The sequence below is a fragment of the Cyrtonyx montezumae genome, unplaced genomic scaffold (genome assembly GCF_038088225.1).
Source record: "Cyrtonyx montezumae isolate F1298 unplaced genomic scaffold, pur_monq_1.0 scaffold_35, whole genome shotgun sequence".
NCBI lineage: Eukaryota > Metazoa > Chordata > Aves > Galliformes > Odontophoridae > Cyrtonyx > Cyrtonyx montezumae.
The window spans coordinates 994,629-1,016,189 of NW_027072040.1; the positions used below are offsets into that span (position 1 = coordinate 994,629).

Consider the following 21,561-nt stretch of genomic DNA (forward strand, 5'->3'; position numbering starts at 1 on the left):
GCGTGACGTCATCACCGCGCGCCGCCGGTGAGGGAGGTGGGGGGGGGGGAGCGGAGCGGCCATGTGCGATGCGTCGGAGCGCTGCGGGGGGTGCGGGGAAGCGGCGGTGCGGGGACGCGCTGCCCCCGTGTGCAGGTGGGAAAGGGACATCGCGAACGCAGCGTCCCGCCGGGGCCGTGCTCCGCTTCGGGCGGGGATCGGTGACGGTTCCGTTCCCCGCAGTCAACCGAGGCCGTGCGTGAAGTGCGGGGAGGGCAACGCCGCCGTCGTCGTCCGCATCGGGGATGCGTTCTGTCGGTGAGGGGATCGGGATGCGGGGGTATCGGGGTGTGGGGACGTGTGGGGTTGGGAGATGCCAGCGCTTGGGGACGTCACCACTTGGGGACGGTGGGTTATGGGGACACTAGGGCTTAGGGACATCACTACTTGGGAACATCACTACTTGGGGGACACTGGGGCTTGGGGACACCTGGTGACATCACCACTTGGGGATATTGGGTTTGGTGACATCCAGGAATAGGGACATCACATCTTGGGGGACATCAAGGCATGGAGAGTGTGGATTCAGGGGCTGGAGACATTGCAGCTTGGGGATGTGGTTTGGCAGTGTAGGGCTGGGAAGCACGAGGGTTCTGGGATGGAGGGCGTGGGGGTGTCAGGGATTGGCAACACTGGGTCATCAGGACAAGGAGACATCAGGGCTGTGGGGTGCAGGCCTTGGGGGCATCAGGGATGTAAGGCTCAGAGATGTTGGGTCTGGGGACATCAGCACATACTGATAAGAGCTTTAGAATGGGGGGCTTGGGGACACTGGGTCTCACAGACATGGAGAGCCAGGCACAGCAGCGCTCGGTGGGTGGGTGCTTAGGGCTGTCTGTGTCCCTGCAGTGCCTGTTTCCGTGAGTACTTTGTGCACAAGTTCCGTGCCATGCTGGGCAAGAACCGTGTCATCTTCCCAGGGGAGAAGGTACAGGGGACACGTGGGGTGGAGGGGGGATGTGGTGCTGGGGGTGGTGCTCTGTGGCCGCTGATCGTCCCCGCTGTCCCTGCAGGTGCTGCTGGCACTGTCGGGTGGGATGGCCTCCAGTGCCATGCTGCGGCAGGTGCAGGAGGTAAGTGTAGGGGGAGCAGGGGGCGTGGGGCACAGCTCAGCCTGCTTACCCCACTGCTGTGCCAGGGGCTGAGCCGTGAGACGGCCAAGCGGCTGCGCTTCGTGCCCGGCCTCGTCTACATTGATGGTAAGGCATGTCCAATCCCTGCTGCCCGTCCCCATCCCTCCTTCCCATTCCTGCTGTGGGGCTGTGGTACCCCGGGGTGTGTCCCATTGCCATCGCTGTGCCCACAGAGGGAGCAGTGTGTGGGCAGAGCCGGGTGCAGCGGGAGCAAACCCTGAGCCGCATGGAGTCCCTGCTGCAGGAAACTGGCTTCCCCTACTACCTGGCCTCCCTGGAGCAGGTGGGGACAGGTTGGGGTTGGGGGGAATGATGTGGGGAGATGTGTCTGCCTGCACTCAGCTCCCTGTCTCTGCCTGCAGGCCTTGGAGCTGCCTGGCTCCATCCTGCGACGGGGCCCTGGTGGGGGCAGCGAGCCGAGTCCTTCTTACAAGGCAGCTGTAGAGGGCTTCATCCAGCAGCAGCGGCAGGAGGAGGCCAGTGGGGATGGTGGCACCTCGCCCACAGAGCTCAGCACCCAGGGTGGCCCCACGGGGGACTCCCATGTCCGCCTCCCTGCAGCTGCCCGCACTGAGGAGCTGCTGCGGCTCTTTGATGCGGCAGAGACACTGACAGCAAAGGAGGAGCTGCTACAGATGCTGCGGTGAGGGGCTTCTCCTGCCCAGCGAGCGCGTGGCACGGCCCCATGGCTCTGAGCTGGTGTCACTGTGTTCCCAGGAGCCACCTCCTCCTGCACACTGCCCGCACTCAGGGGTACACCAAGGTGATGACAGGTGAGAGCTGCACCCGTGTGGCCATCAAGCTGCTCACCAACCTGGCGCTGGGACGCGGTGCCTTCCTCGCTGTGGACACGGTGAGTGCCAGCTCTGCCCGGGAGTGGGGTTGGACCCAGGCACTGAGGGCTGCTCTGTGCCTGGGGCTGTCCCTCAGCTTGGTGGCAGTCCCTCAGCGGACTCCTGCTCATCTGCAGGGCTTTGTGGACAACCGACACGGCGATGTGACAGTGGTGCGTCCCATGCGGGACTACATGGCCAAGGAGATTGCATTCTACAACCACTTCTTCGGGGTCCCCACTGTAATCACACCACCCCTCCATGCCAAGGTAGGAGCATCCTCGTGCCCTCACTTCCAGCCAGACTGAGTTCTGGGACCCCCATCCTCTCCATTCTCCCTGCAGCGCCGGGAGAAGACCAGCATCCACCGCCTGATGGAGAGCTTCCTGCTGGGGTTGCAGGTGGACTTTCCCTCCACCATCAGCACCGTGTACCGGTACAGCACCTCAGGGCGGGGTGGTTGGGGGCAGGTATTGGGGTGCCCCTGCTCATCCCCTCTTCACATCTGCAGGACAGGTGAGAAGCTGAGCGTGGCTCCTGCTGAAGCCAGCAGCGAGCTGCAGCGCTGCCTGCTCTGCCTCTGTGCCCTGGACATTGCTGGGGGTGAGTGGCACTGGGGACACGCTGGGGTGACGGCGTATGGCAAGTGTGTGACTGTCCCCTGGCTCTTGCAGAGGAGGAGCTGGCCTTAGAGCCCACGCTGGTCAAGGAGGAAACAGGGAATGGGTGAGCAGTAGGATGTCCTCCAGCACGGGGGACGTGGAGACACCAATGGGGACACTGTCACCGCTCCGTCCCTCTCCTCGCAGGGCTGAGAGCAGAGCTGCCTTCATCCCACTGCTGTGCTATAGCTGCCGCCTCACCTTCAAGGAAATGGTGAGGCTTTTTGGGGTGGCTCCCCAGGAAATGGGGCCAGGGCTGTGTCCCCACTGTCCCCTCTCTTGCAGGGTCCCCCTGCCACGCTGCCACCCTACGTGCGCAGCGAAGCACAGCACAGGAGCTGCAGGTAGGGGACGAGCTGGGGAGGTCCGTTCCTTGAGGGGTGGAGGCAGTGCAGCCAGCAGGGCCCCTGCTGTGGGTCTGTCCCTCACAGGGCTCTGATGAAGCAGCAGATCCAGGAATTCCTGCTGGAGGACGATGAGGAGGAGCCTGGTGGGAGCTGACGGCACCGGGCCAGGCTGTGGGGCACAGAGCCGTGTCATCATGGGGCAGGAGGGTCCTATAAGGGTGAGGGAATCTGGGGCCACCCATGCTGATACCTGGCATGCAGACAGCTGCTTTCACACCAGGTTTAAATGATCCAGTACCAGCAGGGGTTTGGGGAGACCCCCCCCACCCCACTCCAAGTGCCCATGCAGGGCTGCTGATACCCACAGGCATCACATCCCTGCTCCCACCCCACTGCTGAGGGAAGCTGGGGTGGCCTCAGCTTTGTTTTATTAGATATCTGTATAAATAAACCATTTGAATTAAAAAAAAAAAAAAAAAGTCACAAGTGTTTACAGTCCGGCTGGGGATGCCAGCCACCCCAGAAGGGGGGGGCCACAGCACCGTGCCCCCCATGTTGGGGCTATAGGGGTATTGCTTTAGAGTTCAACCTGGTTGTGGAACAGGGCTGGGGGGTGCAGCGAGAGGCTGGCTCGTGCCCACCCCCAGAAGCCGGGGGGGATGCAGCATCAAGTCCTGCCACCCCCCACACAGCTGGCCAGCCCCCAGAGAAGGCACAGCATGGTCTCTGCCGGTTGGATGGCTTCAAAGCAACGGGAGGATGAGATCCTCCTTCTAAAAGCACCGTCCCGTGCCCCCCAGCAGGACGCGACCCCGCGGGGCTGCTTAAGGCATTGGCGGTGATGTCCCCGTGGGAGGGCCGGAGGCTTTCCCCCTTACTCCTTCTCCCTCGTCCACTTGATCATGGTCTCGGGTGAGCGGTAGAGGAAGATGAGCTTGGCGTAGAGCTCCTCCTCCAGCTCCAGCTCTCCCGTCTCCCGCACCAGGAAGATGTCCTGGCACAGCTTCAGGATGCGGTCCACGCAGGGCAGCTCCTCAAACATGATGGAGTGCGAGATCTCGCTGAAGAAGCCCCGCACGAACTTCCCAATCACCAGCACGATGGAGACGTACAGCCCCATGATCCTGCAAGGGGACGGGATGAAGCCGCCTTCGCTCCCACCCCCCCACCCCCAGCTCCCTCCCCTGCCCCCCCACGCACCCGTAGCCGGCCAGGAAGCCCAGGCTGGGGGGGCTGACTTTGTCGTTGAAGATAACCATGGGCAGGATGTTGCCATCGCGTGCCGGAGCATTCTTCAGCCGCACCACCCACCACTCCAGGAAGCTGTCACCACCCTGCCCTGAGCCCGAGCGCTCCCGTTTCAGCTGCACCTCGACATCCAGGTAGCTGTCCTCTCCATCTGTGGGGTGGACAGGGTGGGTCAGGCAGAGTGGCCGAGACCCCCACCACGTATACGACAGACAACAGGACCCACCTGGCAGCAGCTGCTTGACCGGGTTGGCTTCGGGACCGTTGGGCGCCCGGATGTATTTGGGGAAGAGTTTGGGCACTTGCCTGCAAGAAAGCAGAGTGAGGCACCACCCCCGGGGGCGTCCCCTTTCCCAGAGCCCCCTTAGGGACACTCACACCGGGGCGTCACGGGTGCCCTGCAGCAGCTGGGCCAGCTCCATGCGCTCGGGAGCTCCGGGCTGCAGGTCGGTGGTGTGCTTGTCAAAGGTGTGCTCCACCGTGCCGCCCTTCCCCAGGTCCCTGTGGGCACAGAGGTTTGCCAGGGCAGGGGGAGGGGGCACAGAGAGGGCTGCCCCCCCCCCCGGTAACCCCGCTGTTACCTCTGGAAGGTCCAGGTGAGGCGCAGGGTGATGTCAGAGGAACCATTCTGCAGCTCTCGGCGCATCTGCTCGCGGCTGGGAGGGCTGATGCTCCACAGCGAGCCCGAGCTGCCCTCGATGCGCGCCGTGACGATGTCCTCGTAGCCGTACAGCGTGATGAACTGCATGGCCACCTGGGGACGGAACGGGGCGCGCGGCTCAGCACCCCTCTGGGGCACCCGTTGGGGGGTGGAGGAAAGGGGACTGGTGGGGTTTGGGGGCTACCGGCTGCCTCTCGAACGCATTGGTCAGCGCTTCGTAGTCCTGCGGGGTGAAGGGCTGGATGGACTGCTGCTGGGCGCTCATGGTGAACAGCGGCTGCGGGGACACGCTGCGGTCAGAGCGGGATCCCGGTGCCCAGCACAGAGCCTGCCCCTCCCCCCGTCCTCACCTCGTACCCCCCCAGCTTGAGGGTGACGGTGACGTCGATGGGATGGTTGACGACGCCCACCACCGAGCGCACCAGCGACATGAAGAGCAGCGGGAACCAGATGATGGCCACCAGGAAGAGGATGATGAGGCCACCCATGCCGTATTTGACGATCTTCTTCTTCTTCTGCCCTTTGGGCTGCGGGTATTTCTGCAGAGAGACGGCACGGGCTGCCAGGCAGGACCCAGCTGGGGACACCCCAATGGCGGCGGGCTCACTGGGGCCGTACCTTCTCCGTCTCACGGCTGCACTTGATGATGAAGATGTTGGCGTAGATGTCTTCCACGCACATCCAGTTGGACAGAGACAGCGTGGTGTCGGTCCAGACCCAGTCCATGACAGCACGCAGCTCCACCAGGAAGGGCACGAGGCGGAACCTGGGGGGCACGGGGAGGTGGGGCTGGTACAGCTGCACCCACCTAAATGGGGCAACCTTTCCCCGTGCCACTTGCTGCCCCGTACCCCTGGAAGAGGAAGAGGTTGAGGTGGTTGTATTTCTTGGTGAGGAAGTTGCCCAGGATGCGGGTGGGATAGCCGCAGCGGATCTGGTAAGCTGACAGTGAGAAGTAGATGCACTTGACAAAGTACCACAGCTGAGCCACCGTGTTGAGGCTGAACAACCTGCGGGAGGGACGTGTCACTCCTCTCCTGCCCTGGGGCACACAAAGGGACCACCCCAAAGGCCACTCAAGGACTACACGTCAGGACATCCTGACATTAGAGGTTGCTCGACGGGGACCGGTACCTTTCGGTGACAGCTGGAAGGATGAAGAACATCCAGAGATGGATGCTGAAGACCAGGATGACCTGGAAGATGAGCTTGCCCAGTACAGTCTTACGGAGGTAGAGGGCACGGTCGATCACCATGGTGGTGAACTGGATGAGCAGCATGACCAGGAAGGCCTCTGGCACTTGGTCATCCGACAGCGAGGAGGTGATGTCGGCGGCAGCCGAGTGTTTCTGGGGACACCAAAAAGCTGAAGACACAGCCCCACCTGACCCCACGTTGGGCTCCCACCCTCTGGCACCCCGCAGAGCCTCCTGCTCACCCCAAAGGCCCAGAAACCAAAGATGATGATGATGAAGTCAACCACGTCAGCCAGGAACATGAAGGCGTAGACATCGGTGGCTGCTCGGTACTGGCTGTGCAGGATGTCGTGGAAGAACCCACGCACGGGCTGGTACATGTTCTGTGCCCTGGAGGGAACAAAGATGGGGGACAGGTGAGCAGTGGGCTGCAAGCTGGTCCCGGCCCCAACCCAAACTGTGGGGCACTCACATGGTGAGGAAGAAGAGCTTGACCCGGAGACCAAACGCCTTCAGCTTCTTCTGAGAGTGGCTCTGTTTTGCCTCCTCTTCTTCCTCCTCTTCCTCTTCCCCCCCCTCTTCCTCCTCCTCCCCATCCGCTGTGGGTGACAAGCACCACGGGTGACCACTCAGCTCCGTGCAAGACCACATCCTGCCCAGTTCCAGCCACTCACCTTCCTCCACTGCTGCCGCTGGCTCCTTGCCCCGCTGCCTCTTCCTCCTGAAGCGGAGCTGTGTGGCTCCATCCCCGGTCCCCTCCTCCTGCCCTCGGGCATCACCCTCCAGCTCTGACCCCATGGCTGCACCCAGAGCTCCTGGCTCTGCCAGCACCACTGGGGACCCTGCTTCCTCCTGCCGCTCCTCCTCCTCCTCATCCTCTGCCTGCTCCACCTCTGGCTTCTTCTTGGTGAAGGGATCCTCCTCGTGGTCCCACAGCCCATAGCACTGGGAAGGACGAGGGTCAGGGGGACACAGTGGGGCTGCCACCACCAGCCCCCACCCACGAAGCAGCCCCAGGGCTCACCAGCAGCAGCGAGCGGTGGAAGAAGAGTGCCAGGAGCTGGATGAGGTCGTACTTGATGTAGCGGTCGGTCTTCTCCAGCCCCAGGATGCGGGGTGGGAAGAAGGGCTTGCCCTCGTTACGCACCAGCATGGCATAGCCGTTCCAGGGGAAGAAACTGAACTGGAAGAGGTATTTCACCACCACCATCACCTGCAGGGATACGGGCGTCAGTAGGTGGCAGCCAGAGCTGGTCGTCGTCGTGTCACCGTCCCCTGGGCGGCCGCATCCTGCCCACCTCAGTGAAGACGATGGCGGTCATCCAGAAGCGCTTGCTGGGCCGGGGGATGGAGAGCATGGCCCAGAGGAAGACGAGGATGGGAAGGAAGAGGGAGATGACGGAGGCGGTCACCATGTTGTTGAGGATGATGATGAAGTAGCAGAGCAGCTCGGAGTGGGCGGCCACGCAGTGGTAGACGGCGAGCAGCAGCTTCAGAAAGCGGTTGTGGGACTGGTAGAACTTCTCCGACTCCTCCAGCTCGGCGAAGTACAGCCGCCTGTGGGGGGTGGGGGCTGAGCCTGCACCCCAATCCCACTGTGACCCCATCCCCACCATCATCCCCATCACCTCCAACCCCATCTCCATCATCCCCAGTGCCTCCATCCCCACGCCGTACCTGCTCCCCAGCAGCTCGCTGGCTGTCCGGCTCCGGTTCTGTGGCAGGGCCAGGAGCTCCCGAGACCCCGCCACGTCTTCCCGTGACCCCCAGCTCGCCACCTGCTCCTGGCTGCCACTCCGCAGTGGGCACTGAGCCAGGGGGGGCTCAGCCCTTTGTTCACACTCAGCTCCGTTGTGCCCACTGCGGACAGCACGGGGACAGGTGAGCACCCTCCTGGGCAGCCCCCACAGCGGGCAGGTGGGCACCCCGGGGGGGGGGGGTATCTATGCACCTGCCTGGAAGCGACGCCGTTTTGGGGCTCCTCGGGGGGCTCCTCGGGTGGCAGCAGGTAGAGCTCATCCAGCACCCCACGGTGCACATCCTCACCCTACAGCAGGCATAGGGTCAGCACCGCCGCGGTGTTGCCATCCCAGTGCCACCATTACGCCCCCCCCCCAGGTGTCACCTTGGCCAGGCGCTGTGTCAGGACGTATCTCTCGAGCTGCAGCACGGTGGACATGTCAGTGTGCTCCTGAGTGCAGGCATCCAGCCACTGGGTGAGGCCATCCACCATGGCCTGGCACAGCACCCACAGGAAGCGCAGGGTGTTCAGCGCCCGCTGCAGCACGTTACCCCGCTCTGCTGGGCAAGGAGAGAGGGGGCTCATGGCTCTGCACCCCCTCAGCACACCCAGGGCACCCCCTGCTATGGCCTGCAGGGTCCTGCTGCCCACCTACCGGATCCTTCCTCCTCCTCCTCCTCTTCCTCCTGGCCTTCGGCCTCTTCAGGTGCCTCTAATGCCTCCTCCCTCGCTCTGCTGTCCCCTGCAAGGCCGGCAGCAAGACATGCCCTCTCCATGATGGGATGGCTTCTGAAGCCCCTTTGTGGCTTTTCTGCCCACCACCCCGACCGCCCTCCCTCTTAAAAGCACAAGGATGGACACACAGCTTGTGCCCAGCCCTATATTTACCATCAGAGAGCACACACGCACACACCAGGAACCCCACTGAGACAGGACCCCAACTGAAAACAGTGGGACAGAACTGCTTCCCCCCTGCCAGGCACCCCCAGCCCCACTTTAGGGTACAGTATCCCCATGTGGGGGTCTGGTAGCCCCATTTTGGGATGAGCCAGTCCCACCTGCAGTGAGCTCGTCGTCCGGCTGCTCGTGCTCCTGCTGCCGCAGTGCCGTCCTGGTGTTGGTCATCCAGGCCTGGTAGGCGAGCTGCATTGGGGAGGGGGCTGTCAGCACCCAGCCCCACAGCCAGCCCCCCCAAACTGCCACCACGCTCACCTGGAAGGCGCTCTGCCTGCCCGGCCGCGGCTCCTCGGGCACCGCCGCCTCCTCCTCTTCCTCACTGTCAGACTCGAAGAGGAAGTATTCCCCAGAATGCAGCACTGTCGGGGTGACAGAGGGCGTCACGACACAGCACAGCCAATGCCCAAACCGTCCCCACGGACACCCACGGGGGGACCTCAGTGCCAGGCATCCCCAGACTGCATGCCCCGTTAGTGCACGCGAGAGGAGAACGCCCCGGTTAATGCCAAGAGCGGGGACAGGAGGCATGCGGGGCGTCACCTCGCCAAAAGCACCGTCACCGTCGCTCCCCTCGGTGGCACCGCGTGCCGCCCGCGGGGCAGTACCTGCGGCGTGGTCTAACCATGGCCGCCACCACCGCTCCCTCTGCCGGGCAGGGTCCGCCGGGCTGCCGGGCGCTGTGGAACGGCAGTGGGGGCTGAGCGTGGCCCACAGCGGGGGCCCCCACCCCAGTGGATGGCGTGGGGAGGGGCTGGGGGGTGTTGGGGGGGTTTGAGCACTGTGCGTTCATTGCCAGGCCGCACCGGTCCTCGCTCAGCAAGGGATGAGGATGCTGGGGCTGGTGATGGGCTGAGGCCACCACGCCGGTGACAGAAGGGAGCTGGAGGGGGTGGGGACCCCCCCCCCCTGGGACCCCCCCCAGCGGCTCTCACCTGCCCTGGCCCCATCCTGCCCCTCAGCACCGGGCAGCCGTTCCTGGTGGTACTTCTCCTGCTTGGCACGGATCCGCTCCATCCTGCGGGATGCAGCACAGGATGCTCCGGAGCTCCCCAAACCCTCAGTACCCCACGGCCATGCTTGGGTACCGCCCGTCCCCATGGCACTCCCCGTGCCTTGGGGTGTCCCAACAGCTCTAGGGGTGCCCCAAGGATCCCTCCCTCCCCCCCTCAAAAGCCACTCACTGCCGTTTGAGTTGAGCCAGCGACTTCTTCTCAGCCTGCCGGTGGGAGCGCATGCTCTTCATGAGGCTGGCTCTGAACAACGCGACTCCTCTGCAGCAATGGGGACAGTGGGAGGTGGGTAACCACACCCAGCACCCTCAGAGACCCCACAGATATCCCCTGCCCCACCTGGAGGCCTGCAGGGCTGAAGCCTGGAGGTCCAGCATGACGTGCAAGAAGTAGTAGCTGAGGAAGACACGGCGCTGGAGCAGGAGGAAGAAGAAACAGATGCTGTCCCAGATGATGCCAGCCTCCTCCACTGGCAGCGAGCAGTCCTGGTCCTTGCCCATCTCCTTGGCTGGCGGACAAAGGGTTGGAAGGGCAGGTGAAGCAGCACCCCAAAATGCCCCCCCGTCAGCCCCAGCCCACCCTGTGCCCCTGCTCACGGTCGTAGTAGCCCTTGACGGTGCAGACCAGGCTGAAGAGCTGGATCACCCAGCAGAAGTTGCTCTGCATCTGCTGCACGAAGACGCAGGAGAGGAGCTGCGGGCAGACAGCAGGTCAGTCCCTCTGCACCCACGTGGGTGACCCGAGGAGCAGCCCTGGGGACGGAGCCCTCACCGACAGCATGTTTTTGGAGATGATGACGGTGATGTTGTAGAGGATGAGGCAGTCCCAGAGCACGAGGCGTGCCCGTGCCGGTTTGCGCAGCATGGCAGTGCCAAAGAGCAGGAGGTAGAAGCAGGCGAGCAGGTAACCGAGGCCGAAGAGGCTGATGCGGGTGGCCCCGGTGATGAAGACCACCACCAGGACAAACCAGAAGAGGTAGCGGAAGACCACCACCTTCGCCATGTCCAAGTAGGACCTGCACAACGGGGTGCTCAGAGCAGGGTCCCCATCCGCTCCCAGGACCTGCACCCAGCTCCATCTGGGGTTGGGGTGCAGCAAAGTGCTACACCCCCGCAGCCAAACTGAGGGGTTCAGCCCTCTTCAGTGACCTGGTGCTCATCTTGGGGTACAAAGCGCTTGTTCCATTTGATGGGTATCCCAATGCCCAGTGGGTTCCTGTACCACCACTGCATCTCCCCGAAAGGTCCCACTGCACCCTCAGGGTGCTCCTATCCCAGCTGTGGGGGTACCACCTTAGTGAGAGGAGGTCCTGTCCCAGCCCGGGGGAGGGCTTCCCGGGCCCTATACTGCTGCAACCCCATCCCCATCCCAGGGGACCGCATCCCAGCACGTCCCGCTGCCTGGAAATGCCAGCCCTCTCCCACATCCCAGCCGTGGGGTCTCACCTGCAGTGGATGAAGTTGGGAGTGGGGTTGTGGGGCTCCCGTTCCAGGTCCGGCCGGTCCGCGTTGTCACCCGCAGCCCGCAGCCACTCCTCACTGCGCTCGGCCACAAACACCCTCCACTGCTGCGCAGCACACAGCAGCAGCACGAAGTCATCTGCGGGCACACACGGCTCCTCAACAACACATGGCTCCTCCTCCTTCGACCAAAAGCCCCTTCCCCAACGGGGGGGGTGCAGGGGGGGCTCGTGGCCACTCCTTCTCCCCTCAATGGGAGGGGATCTTTCTCTCGTCCTCATCCCAAACGGGGGTGGGCACCTCCCAAGCCCCGCCCCAAGGAATGACCCCTCCCCGACCCATCCCGGGGGGCACTCACTGATGAGGTTGGTGGATTTGGGGGCCACGAAGAAGTCAGGCAGGTAGAGCCACTTGATGAGCGCCGAGTTCATGGGGAGGGACCGGCTCCAGCGCCACGGGTAATCTGGGGAGGAGGGGGACAGCGGCACGCTGCATCCCAGCCCCCCCAAAACCCCCCAGCCCCCTCCCCACGCCCCTTACCCACGCAGAGGGCGGGCGGCATGCCGACGCACAGCAGGTACTGGTAGAGGAGGAAGACCACGAGGAAGAGGCAGTACTTGGGCCAGAGGCGTGCGATGGCCGCCCGCCGGCGCCGTGTCAGGATGACGACCAGCCAGCAGCCGTGCAGGATCACCATGAAGTTCATCCTCTGCCCGATCACGTTCACCGTCATCAGGAAGCAGATCTGGATTTGGGGTGGCTCAGGAGCTCAGCTCCGCACGTACCCTGCGCCCCGCGGTGCCCCGCAGCCCCCGCTGCCCACCTCCAAGCCGAACTTGTAGTAGAAGTAGTTGAGGAAGTACTTGGTGCAGGTGAGCAAGCCGTGGTCCAGCTGCTCGCGGGACACGTCCTCGAAGATGGTCTCAGTGATGGGCACTGCCAGCTGGTGCTGCTTACGGTAATACTCCTGGCGCCGGTACACCACCGCCTCCAGCACCAGCAGCAGCAGCACCAGGAGGTGGTTCTGGGGGGGGAGGAGAAGGGGTGCTGAGCCCCACTGGGCTCAGGGGGCACGGAGCGTCCCACCGTGTTCCCACCCGTGCCCCCCACCCACCTGGATGTAGCCCAGGTTGGGGAAGCCCTTGCGGATGCCAAACCAGTTGGCGGGGTCCACGGGGCCGCGGTACAGCGTGGAGTTGCCCATCTCCTCCGGGCTCAGGTTGGTGCTGTTGAGCTGTGGCTGTGGGAGGATGTGGGGTCAGCACCCCGCAGCCACCGGACCCCACCGCTGCCCCCCATCCCCGGCCCGGCACCTGGGTGCAGTTGCTGGAGTACTCGCTGGGGTCGACGATCTTGAGCTGGTAGAGCATCTTGCAGACGATGATGATGCAGGTCCAGACGGTGGAGAGGCACGAGGCCATGTGGCGGAAGCGGCAGTAGGGCACGGCGAAAGCCCACAGCAGCACCAGCAAGAAATTCATCAGCGATACCTGGGGGTGACAACGGTGTCAGTCCCAGGGGACACTCGCCAGGACCCCCAGCCCCGGTGCTGTACCTCCTGCAGAGCCACCCAGACGGTATAGAGGGCCACCAGCTTGAGGATGTGCAGCTCCAGCAGGCGCCTCACGAAGACCTGCCCGCGGGTCAGCGTGTCCGAGAAGGTCCAGCCCAGCACGATGAGGCGCTCCAGCACCAGCCCCCACTTGCTGGGTGCTGTGGGGACACAGACCACCGTGGGATTGGAGGGTACCCCAATCCTGCCCCCTCCTTCCAGGCTTGGGGAATGCCCTAACCCACCCCTGTACTCGCCCAGGCTCAGGACGCCCCAACGCAGCTCTGTAAGCTCCCATTCCCTTCTTGGCCTCAAGGACACCCCAAATCCCTGTGCCCTCCCCGGTTCGGAGGACACCCAGACTCAGCTCTGTATTCTCCCAGCCCCTTCTTGGCTTGGAGGACATCCCATCCCATCCCCAAGGACACCCCACTGCTGGCAGTACCCTGCGAGGCGGTGTCGGACCCCTCCCCCTCAGTCCTGGCACTCTCTGCAACGACAGCGTCCCGCAGCAGCCTGCTCCCGTGCAGCTCCTCGGGCCGGGGGACGTGGCAGGGCCGTGGATCGGCGGCGGGGACGTGCTCCAGGTCGGTGATGTGCATGAAGGGTTGGTGGAAGTAATGCAGCTGAAGGATGCAGGCCAGCAGAAAGAAGCCCGGGATGAGAGTGCTGGAGAAGAGCTCGGAGACGCTGAACTGCTCCAGCCCCAGGTCACCCAACCTGGAAGGGAGGGGACGACGTGGTCAGCGTGGGGTTACCTCCATCCACCCCTCCGCCACGTGGGGGTGCCCTCAGTGGGGCAAACCTTCCGTGCCTCAGTTTCCCCACACGCAACGCATCTCCAGGCCGTGCCCTGGGGACACTCACTGCTCGTTGGTGAGACCTGTCATGTTCCTCCAGTACATGGGGAAGTCCTCGAACTGGAAGGTGTAGACAGCGATGAGCACCAGCATGGTGTAGGCCACCACCAGCCACCAGAAGCCCTTCAGCACTTTGCGCCATAGGCTGTAGTACACCTACAGGGAGGGGGACATCAGCACGGTGCCAGCGGGGGCACGCAGCGTTTGGGGCCAACGCCTCGGTCCCCTGTACCTGGAAGAGGGTGAGGCAGAGGAGGAAGAGGAACATGTAGACGATCTTGTAGACCACGAGGCGGCCGGCGAAGCTGACCACGATGAACATGCCAGCACACACACAGATCCAGTACTTGGCGTAGAAATCCCTCACCAGAGCCCCCAGTGCCTTCAGCACGTCCCGCTGCCGGCCGGGCTCTGCAAGGCACAGCACCGCTGGCACCACGACCCACGGGTGGCACGGGGACAGCCATCACTGGGGGACCCTCACCTGAATCCGAAACGGTCACCTCCAGCAGCGGGGTGGCCGGGCACGTCCTCGTTAGCAGTTTCTCCTTAACGAACTGCCGAACCAGCAGCCAGAAGGTGAGGGTGAGCAGGAGCTGCGGGGACAGGCGGTGAGTGGGGCCAGCGGGCACCACAGGGACGGGGATGGGGGCAGAGCGGGGGGGTACCTTGGCCCCCAGGTCCAGGCAGGGGTACTTGGGGTGCACCAGCCCCAGCTGCTCCAGGCTCATGAGGCCGACGCGGGTGGGCAGCTCGGGGGCCAGGTCCATGCCCCACACGTACTGCAGGCTGCAGAGGGCGATGCCATAAAGCAGCAGGAAGGGCGAGCAGAGCATGGCGAAGTGGTGCCGGCTGCGCACGATCCAGATGAGGCAGGACCAGAGCAGCAGCACGAAGGTCAGCCAGCTGTGGTAGGTGATGCTCCACACCTGCGGGATGGAAAAGCTCGGCTTTCTCCTCTGTTTTCAGGCTCAGGAGTCGGAGAAAAATTCTCAGGGTGCCCCCCTTACCATCATGGCAATGAGGGCGCAGACGTAGCTCTGGTTCATGACGACGTGCCACAGTGCCTGCAGGGGCAGCCGCTCTGCTGGACGGTCCCTGCCTGGCCGGGGGGGGGGGGAGCAGGAGCTGTGAGTGCCCACCCCACTGCAGGGCAGGGAGGAGGCAGTGCTGGGGCTGGGCTTACCCGGCGGCGTGGCATCACCCATGACGTGGACGGTGCAGTTCTCCCTGCCGCGCTTCCCAGTGCTGGAGGACAGCATGGGCTGGGGAGGGGGAGGGGGCGGAGAGGGCTGAGCACCCACTGTCACCCCCAGAGCACCGGGGTGCCGCTCCCCCCAGCTCACCTTGGTGTCCTCGGCCACGCCGTCACCATCCTTGGGCCAGCTCTCCAGCTCCAGCAGATCCCGTGCCGGGGGCTGCGCTGGCACTGCTGCTCTCTGCGAGGACAAGGAGCCAGCTGCAACCCGGGGGGGGTCCCATCCCTGAGCACAGCACCCCCTCCCCCACCACACGTCCTGGGCCATTGGGGTGCATGCAGCCCCCCACCCCCTCACCCTGGCATCCAGGCGGCGCAGCTTCAGCAGCGTGGCCACGGTGTAGTAGAGCAGCAGCAGGATGCCAGGGTTGGCATAGACAGGCCAGGGGTGGTCGGTGTTGAGCTGCAGGGCGTTGGGCCGGGAGCAGTTGTTGTACAGGATGATGTCCTTGAAGCCAAACACCCTGCGGGGAAGGGGGGGGGACGACAAGGATGGCACGGAGCAGGATGGGGGCCAAGCAGGGGCCACGCTGCCTGCAAACCATCCCTGGGGATGTGGGGGAGTACACACAGAGGGGGACACCCACGGCACCGCTCACCGTGCCCAGATGGTGGGGGGAGGGAAGACCCCCTGCACGAAGGGCGCTTGGTAGGCATAGAGGCACAGGAGGTGGGCAGCAGCGTAGAGGCCGATGAGGGCACAGAGGGCATCGAAGGCAGCACGGCTGGAGGGGAGGTGGCATGCCCACCAGGAGCACAGCCCCACAAACAGCAGGTAGTAGACGCTGGAGGAGGCGGAGGGCAGGGTGATCCCTGCAGAGCAGCGCCCCGTGGGGCGGTCAGTCACCCGCACCCCCTAAAACCAGACATCCCCCAACCCTCCAAAATTCATCTCGTGCCCCCACCTCTCCCCTCCCCAGCCCCGGACCCACCGGCCAAGGCCAGCAGCAGGATGGCCAGCCCCTTCCCGGCCGCCCACAGCACCCAGTGCGCCGTCACCCGCAGCCTGGCGCTGAGCGGCGTGTCCCCGCCGGCCGTGCCACCACGCTGCTCCACGTCCTGCTCTTCCCCCTGCAGTGGGCAGGAAGCACAGCGCTGAGCCCCAACCCCCCCCAGGGGCTCCCCCAAGTCCCCGCTGCCGGCCGTGCCTCAGTTTCCCCACGCTCGGGGCCCAGCCCTGCACCTGGCCGTGTTTATCTCAGAGCCGCTTGGAAAGCGCCTCTGAAACGCGGCTGTTTTTCTTGGCAGCAGCAGCCGGGTTCCCAGCACTGAGCTTTTTTCCAGGCTGCCTCCCCTGCTCTCTGCGAAGGCATCGGTGCTCCGGTTACAGCACTGCCCCACGTGGGGCTGCGGGGTGCACCCGAAATGGGGCTGGGAACACGGGGGTGCCAACAGCACGGAGCTGCACGGGTGATGCTGGCACGGCACGGCACGGCACGGCACGGCTCCCAGCTGGCTCCATCCCCAGCCGTGGGCAGCCCGTGCTCTGCCGTCCCACACGGAGCAGCTCTGTGGGGCCCGGGCTGTTTGTGGGATCCCTATGGAAACGCGGGAGCAAACACGGGCGCTCCTCCACGGTTGAGTCACCCCGGGGAGGGGGAGGCACAGGGGGGACCCGATCCATCGCTGACCGCCCGAACTCCGCTCCCCGACCCGGATCCCCCCGGCACTGGGGTGTCCCCACGGGGACAGACAGGGCCCTAAAGGAGGTGTCACCTCACCTGCTCATGGGGCTGCGGGGACGGGGGTCTGCGGGCGCTGCCCTTGGGGACGAGGCGGTGGCACAGGCACAGGCAGAGGGATGAGACCAGCAGGATGCCGACGTCGGGGGCCACCAGGCGCACCGAGTTGGGGAGGTCACCCAAATCCAGCCTGGGGAGGGGGAAAGAGTGGGGTTGGGGGGCAGAATCTCCACTACTAGTGACTGCATCCAACGTGAAGGGAGCCATACCTGGTGACCCCGATGTGCCGGGCGAGGACCTCCCAGCTGCTGCCTGCGGGGAAGGAAAGAGGTGTTAGGGTGGCACCGGCCCCACAGCAGCCCCATAGCACGCAGCAGGTGGGGTCCCGCACCCAAATGCCACCAGCTTGGGGGGGCTCTGGGGCACCTGGCAGGGGGGTACTCACAGCTGGGCCCCAGCAGCTGGTCCAGGGCGGGAAGCGTGTACAGGCATATCTGGAAAACGAAGTGGGCGAGGAGGAAGAGGAGGCTGGTCCCCAACAGAGCTTTGAGGAGGCGGCCGGCGTGACCTGCAAGAGATGGGCACCCATCGCCCCCAGCAGCCCCCAGGGGTGCCAGCATCCCCACTCTGAACTCCCAGGAAGGGTACACTGGTGCCGAGCCAGTGCTGCCTGCCCTCACATCCCTCAGCCCCTCCCAGGGGCATCCCTTCTGCCACACCACTGGGGAAACTGAGGCACGAGGCACTGCGGGACCCCAAAGCCACACTCCCCTCTCTGTTCAGCGGGATGCAGCACACCACTGCCCCTCATCCCATCCCAGAGCTGCCCCCAGCTGCAGCCGTGCCCCCAGCCCCTCACTTCCCTGCCTGCAGGGGGCACATCCCGGGCACCCGCCCGGGCACGGGGCCACGCACCGGGAACGGCATTGAGGTTTCTGGTTAATAGGGCCAAGGCCTGAAATTGGCCACCTCGCAGCACGAGGACTATTAATAGTTGCACCAGGCTATAATTAACCAAATGAGGCTGCCACGTGGAGCCGCCCGGCCCTGAGGAAACCACAAAGGTGGAGCGGGTACCTGGAGCAGGGACAGCGTGCGCCCCCTAAAAATAGTCCCAGACCCCATTGATGGTCCCCGGGATGCAATGCCCTCACCTGAGACGTCAGCCGGCCCCGGGAACCACGGCAGCAGCAGGAGGAAGAGCAGGTACACCAGGGAGAGGACGTTGAAGCGGAACAGGCAGGCTGGGGGCACAGGGTGGGCAGGATTGGGGGCACGGGGGCTGCACCGGAGCATCCGTACCTCATAGAGACCCCAGCATCGGGATGAGAACATCCTGTCTGGGTCACTCCAAAACGGTGCAGACCCCATGGCAGCCCCAGAGAGGGTCCACTCCCTTCCAAACCAGAAAGGACCCGACCCCGCAGTGCCGGGGTGCAGGGGCGGGCCGGGTGCCAGGGGACGTGCTGCGATCCCGGCACGGCCCTTCCTGTGTTTATGAGGCTTTAACGGGACGGAGCATCCTGCGTGAGCCTCCCCACGCACCCCAATGCGGGGCTACAGTGGGGTCCCCGCTTGCCCCGTGCCCCCCGAGAGGGGCTGGGGGCCGCTCACATCCCCACGCCCGTCGGGGCCAGCCACCGCCCACCGCCTCCCAGCGGTGACCCCATCCCGCGTCACCTCCCCGCACGCTGCATTTCGGCAAAGCCATGATCTCATGGAACAACTATTCCTCTCCCCGCGCCAGCCCCGAGCAGCCGGGCCCGGCAGGGAGCAGCCAGAGCCTGGGGGGGGATGGGGGGGATCACCCCAATGGTGGGGAGAAGGGGGATCGGTGCCCAGAGCATCACTGGGGTGGGGGGTGGGTGGCAGCGCTGGGCACGCACGTGCTATAGGGACAACCCGCGGCAGCACAAGCTCGGCTGCTTCGTGCCCCCAAAGGTTGGGGGACACCGCTTTTGGGGGTTCATCTGCAGCAGAATGAGGGACGGGGAGGAGGAGCGTCCCACCGCCGTCCCGCACCCACGGAGCAAACCAGTTCCCCTCCGTGCTGACAGCGGGGAAAGAGCAGCACGGGGGGGTGTGGGGGGGGAGGAAAACCAGTTCGGCAGCGCTGGGAGCGCACAGCGTGCCAAGGGCGAACTGCCCCGCGGCACCGGGACGGCCGCTCCCCGCCGCTGCACAGAGCCGGGTGGGCGGGTGGGCGCGTGGGAGTGGGGTGGGGTGGCACCCATCGCCCACGAGGATTTGCTCCCGTTCGTTGCCGGCTGTTTCCCCGCTGGGTCCGCCCGGCTCCGAGTCCCAGAGGACAAAGAGCAGCGCCGGGAGCCGGGCAAAGATGCGCCGCTGTGCACGGCTCGTGCAGACTCGGAAGATGGGGGTCAGATGGGATGGGACCCCCGACCCTCCCCCCCCCCCCCCCCCACCGGCACCCCGTCGGTAGTGCTGGCTGCACGCGGAGAGACCCCCGCAGCCCCCCCAAAGACGGTGAGAGCCCGGTGAAACGGGAGCATTCCCGTTCCCAGCCCCATCTCTCTGCTTTCCGGGAAGAAGAACCAGCCCCACCATATCCTGTTTGCGTGGAAAATCCATCCTGGTGCTGCCAGCGCGGGGCAGGGGCCGTCCCACTCCCCAGGGGGATGCTATAGGATCGCAGCCCCGTGCCCGGGAAAACCCACAGCCGGGTGGGATGGGGAAAGCATCGCCGGGGGAAGCGGTGCTCGATGCCAGCCCGCAGCCCAACGACGGGGACGGCCCCGACGTCCCCCGCAGCACCGACGGCGGCCGCTGGGGATAAACTGCGCGGTTGTCCCGCCCCGAGTCCTTATCATCGCTGCGCATGGGAGGAAGCGGGAGCAGAGAGGTTAAACGGGCAGCCCTGCCCCAAAGCAGAAGGGCCGCAAGGGGACGGGGCCCCAAAGCTCCGCACCGGGATGCCCGCACTGCCCAACCGACACCTGCGTTCCCAGGGGGATCCCAGATCTCAGGGCACCCCCGCAGCTCAACGGGGGTCCACCGCGTCCCGACACCCCCCCCCCAGGGCAGCGGCACACCCCGCGGCTCCGAGGGAGAGCATCACCCCCCGCAGCCCATCCCCCAGGACCGCCCTTGGGAGGAAGCGGAGTTATTGCTCTTGGAGACGTCTGGTGGCAGTTTTGTGTTGGGTTTTGGATTTTTTTTTTCCCCTCTCTCTCCCTTTTTTTTTTTTTTTTCCTCCTCTTATTTCCCCTCATTTAAAAAAAGCACCTGACCGCAGGAGGCAGATGGCTGCAGCCCACGCCGGGCACCGCGCCTGCACCGCTCCCCAAGGACCCCCACACCCCGAGGGCGGGGGGGCTCCGCTGGGTGGGGAGGGGGGCCGCGTCCTCACCCCCCTCCAGCTCAGAACCACCCCTCGTTTTGGGGGCCGCATCCCTAGGGAAGCGCTGCCCGAGTGCTTGAGGGATGCTGGGTGCGATGGGTGGTCGCGGGAGTGGGGGCTGCACGCGGCTCAGCCCACCCCCACGCCGGGTGGGAATCCGGCCCTACAGAGCAGCACCCCACGGGGTCGCGGCCAGCGGGGGGCTGCCCCACACCGTGCCGCAGGGTCCGGCCACCGCCCCCACCGGGCTGGCTGGGAGCCACCAGCACACATCCTGCGGACGTCGGGGAAAAGCTTAATTGCAGGGGAAGGAAGGCTGCGGGGCTCCCGCCCGCCCCGTGCCTCAGTTTCCCCCCGCACGGGGGGCCCAGCTGTCCCCGGAGCACCCGCTGAGTCACCCGCACCTCTATTTCGACTTCACCCAAACACCACCGGGTTGGGGGGGGGGGGGAGGGGTTGGGAAGGGGGAAAACGGCCGCGTCGGAGCAGCACCGCATCCCGCAGAGCGGTCCGGGGCCGAGAGCAGCTCGGATACGGCGCGACGGATCCACGGCACCGCCACGGACACGCGTAACCCCACGGGATGAGCCCGGCCTTGTGCAAGCGTCGCCCGGCCACCTTCCCGGCCCGGTTTGCAGGCAGGGTTATAATTAACCTCCTCACATCCTGCGCGATGCACTGAGTCACTCCTCGCACACAGCGAACAGCAGAAAGAAGCTTTTCAACCACCACCGACTTCCTCCGCCAGCACCGAGGGGACGGGCCCCGCTCCTCCGGGGGTCGGCACACCCCGGGGGGGGACGGAGAGGGGCGGGGGGGGGGTCCGTCCGCGGTGTCCACGCACCGCCGGGCACAAGGAGTCCGTTGAACGACGCGTGTTGACGGAGCCCCGCGGAGCCGGAGAGGTTTTCCTTTCGGACGGTGCCCACGTTCAAAGGGCCGATTCTTGTCCCGCTCGCGGGGACACGGGGATTTTCCAGGCTGGGGGCCAGGCGCTGCCCGCCGTGGGTGGTGCGGGGAACGGCCGCCCCAACGCAGCGCACGGCCGAGGGGTGCGGGGACGGGGGGGGCTCCGTCCGTACGGCCCCGGGGACGCGGGACGGGGCGGCCGCGTGTGACAGCGCGGTGCCCGCAGCCCCCGAGTGCCGCTCCGGTTGACGGGAAAAAGTTGCATGCCCCTCCTGCCCCCCCCCAACCCACCCACCGCCGACCCCCGTCGCCGCGGCTCCTATTCACCCGTGGGAACGGCAGCCCCGCACCGCGAGCCCGCGGGCCCGACACCCCCAATGAGCCGCGCCGCCCCGAGTCCCCCCACCCCACGAGAGGAAATAACGCGCACCACGTGCACCCACCGGCGAGCAGGGCGAGCGGCAGCAGCAGCCAATACAGCCCCGCACACAGAGCCCGCCGCTCCATACTTCAGGCGGCCGCGGGACGGGCCATGCCGAGCCGGGCCGGGCCGTTCCCGTTCCGTTCCCGTTCCGCCCCGCAGGGCCGGACCCGGAGCGCTGCGAGGGAACGCTCTTCCCCCCGCCCCTCCGCTGCCTTTATCCGCGGCACC

At 65.4% G+C, this 21,561-nt stretch overlaps 2 protein-coding genes across 3 annotated transcripts; one reads left to right on the plus strand and one right to left on the minus strand.

The window, feature by feature from the left end:
• The first annotated feature begins 61 nt into the window (after nucleotides 1–61).
• CTU2 (cytosolic thiouridylase subunit 2) lies at nucleotides 62–3,493 on the plus strand. 2 transcript variants are annotated; one of them, XM_065745393.1, is made up of 15 exons: nucleotides 62–135; nucleotides 223–297; nucleotides 889–967; nucleotides 1,053–1,112; nucleotides 1,178–1,238; nucleotides 1,346–1,455; nucleotides 1,535–1,815; nucleotides 1,890–2,025; nucleotides 2,143–2,274; nucleotides 2,350–2,441; nucleotides 2,517–2,608; nucleotides 2,680–2,731; nucleotides 2,815–2,881; nucleotides 2,953–3,011; nucleotides 3,099–3,493. In XM_065745393.1, exons 1-15 carry the CDS (start codon nucleotides 62–64, stop codon nucleotides 3,166–3,168), a joined length of 1,440 nt encoding a protein of 479 aa, XP_065601465.1. In that variant the 3' UTR covers nucleotides 3,169–3,493. The 2 variants fall into 2 exon arrangements, with proteins under 2 accessions (XP_065601465.1, XP_065601464.1); XM_065745392.1 differs by having other exon boundaries at nucleotides 2,815–3,011.
• PIEZO1 (piezo type mechanosensitive ion channel component 1 (Er blood group)) lies at nucleotides 3,426–21,503 on the minus strand. The gene is made up of 50 exons (XM_065745406.1): nucleotides 21,353–21,503; nucleotides 17,794–17,883; nucleotides 17,085–17,207; nucleotides 16,909–16,951; nucleotides 16,679–16,829; nucleotides 15,890–16,028; nucleotides 15,557–15,770; nucleotides 15,256–15,421; nucleotides 15,046–15,138; nucleotides 14,886–14,964; nucleotides 14,710–14,801; nucleotides 14,368–14,628; nucleotides 14,184–14,295; nucleotides 13,932–14,110; nucleotides 13,707–13,855; nucleotides 13,285–13,559; nucleotides 12,843–13,000; nucleotides 12,601–12,777; nucleotides 12,402–12,527; nucleotides 12,111–12,311; nucleotides 11,828–12,032; nucleotides 11,646–11,750; nucleotides 11,273–11,426; nucleotides 10,599–10,842; nucleotides 10,424–10,520; nucleotides 10,167–10,335; nucleotides 9,999–10,088; nucleotides 9,750–9,832; nucleotides 9,423–9,494; nucleotides 9,073–9,176; nucleotides 8,919–9,003; nucleotides 8,516–8,602; nucleotides 8,245–8,417; nucleotides 8,075–8,166; nucleotides 7,797–7,979; nucleotides 7,418–7,676; nucleotides 7,144–7,332; nucleotides 6,794–7,064; nucleotides 6,592–6,718; nucleotides 6,362–6,509; nucleotides 6,058–6,272; nucleotides 5,775–5,933; nucleotides 5,542–5,689; nucleotides 5,274–5,462; nucleotides 5,108–5,200; nucleotides 4,844–5,016; nucleotides 4,641–4,763; nucleotides 4,489–4,568; nucleotides 4,215–4,413; nucleotides 3,426–4,138 (listed from the first exon to the last, which is right to left on the minus strand). Exons 1-50 carry the CDS (start codon nucleotides 21,414–21,416, stop codon nucleotides 3,889–3,891), a joined length of 7,458 nt encoding a protein of 2,485 aa, XP_065601478.1. The 5' UTR covers nucleotides 21,417–21,503; the 3' UTR covers nucleotides 3,426–3,888.
• Nucleotides 21,504–21,561: the final 58 nt, after the last annotated feature.

Excerpts from the sequence above, each read along its gene's own strand:
- CTU2 (XM_065745392.1), top strand. The coding sequence starts at position 62 with ATGTGCGATGCGTCGGAGCGCTGCGGGGGGTGCGGGGAAGCGGCGGTG. Across the intron at positions 1,816-1,889 it reads GAGCTGCTACAGATGCTGCG|GAGCCACCTCCTCCTGCACA; the intron begins GTGAGGGGCTTC and ends CTGTGTTCCCAG. Across the intron at positions 2,026-2,142 it reads CCTTCCTCGCTGTGGACACG|GGCTTTGTGGACAACCGACA; the intron begins GTGAGTGCCAGC and ends GCTCATCTGCAG.
- PIEZO1 (XM_065745406.1), bottom strand. The coding sequence starts at position 21,416 with ATGGAGCGGCGGGCTCTGTGTGCGGGGCTGTATTGGCTGCTGCTGCCG. Across the intron at positions 10,089-10,166 it reads TCAGCCCTGCAGGCCTCCAG|AGGAGTCGCGTTGTTCAGAG; the intron begins GTGGGGCAGGGG and ends CCATTGCTGCAG. Across the intron at positions 5,463-5,541 it reads GCAGCCGTGAGACGGAGAAG|AAATACCCGCAGCCCAAAGG; the intron begins GTACGGCCCCAG and ends GTCTCTCTGCAG.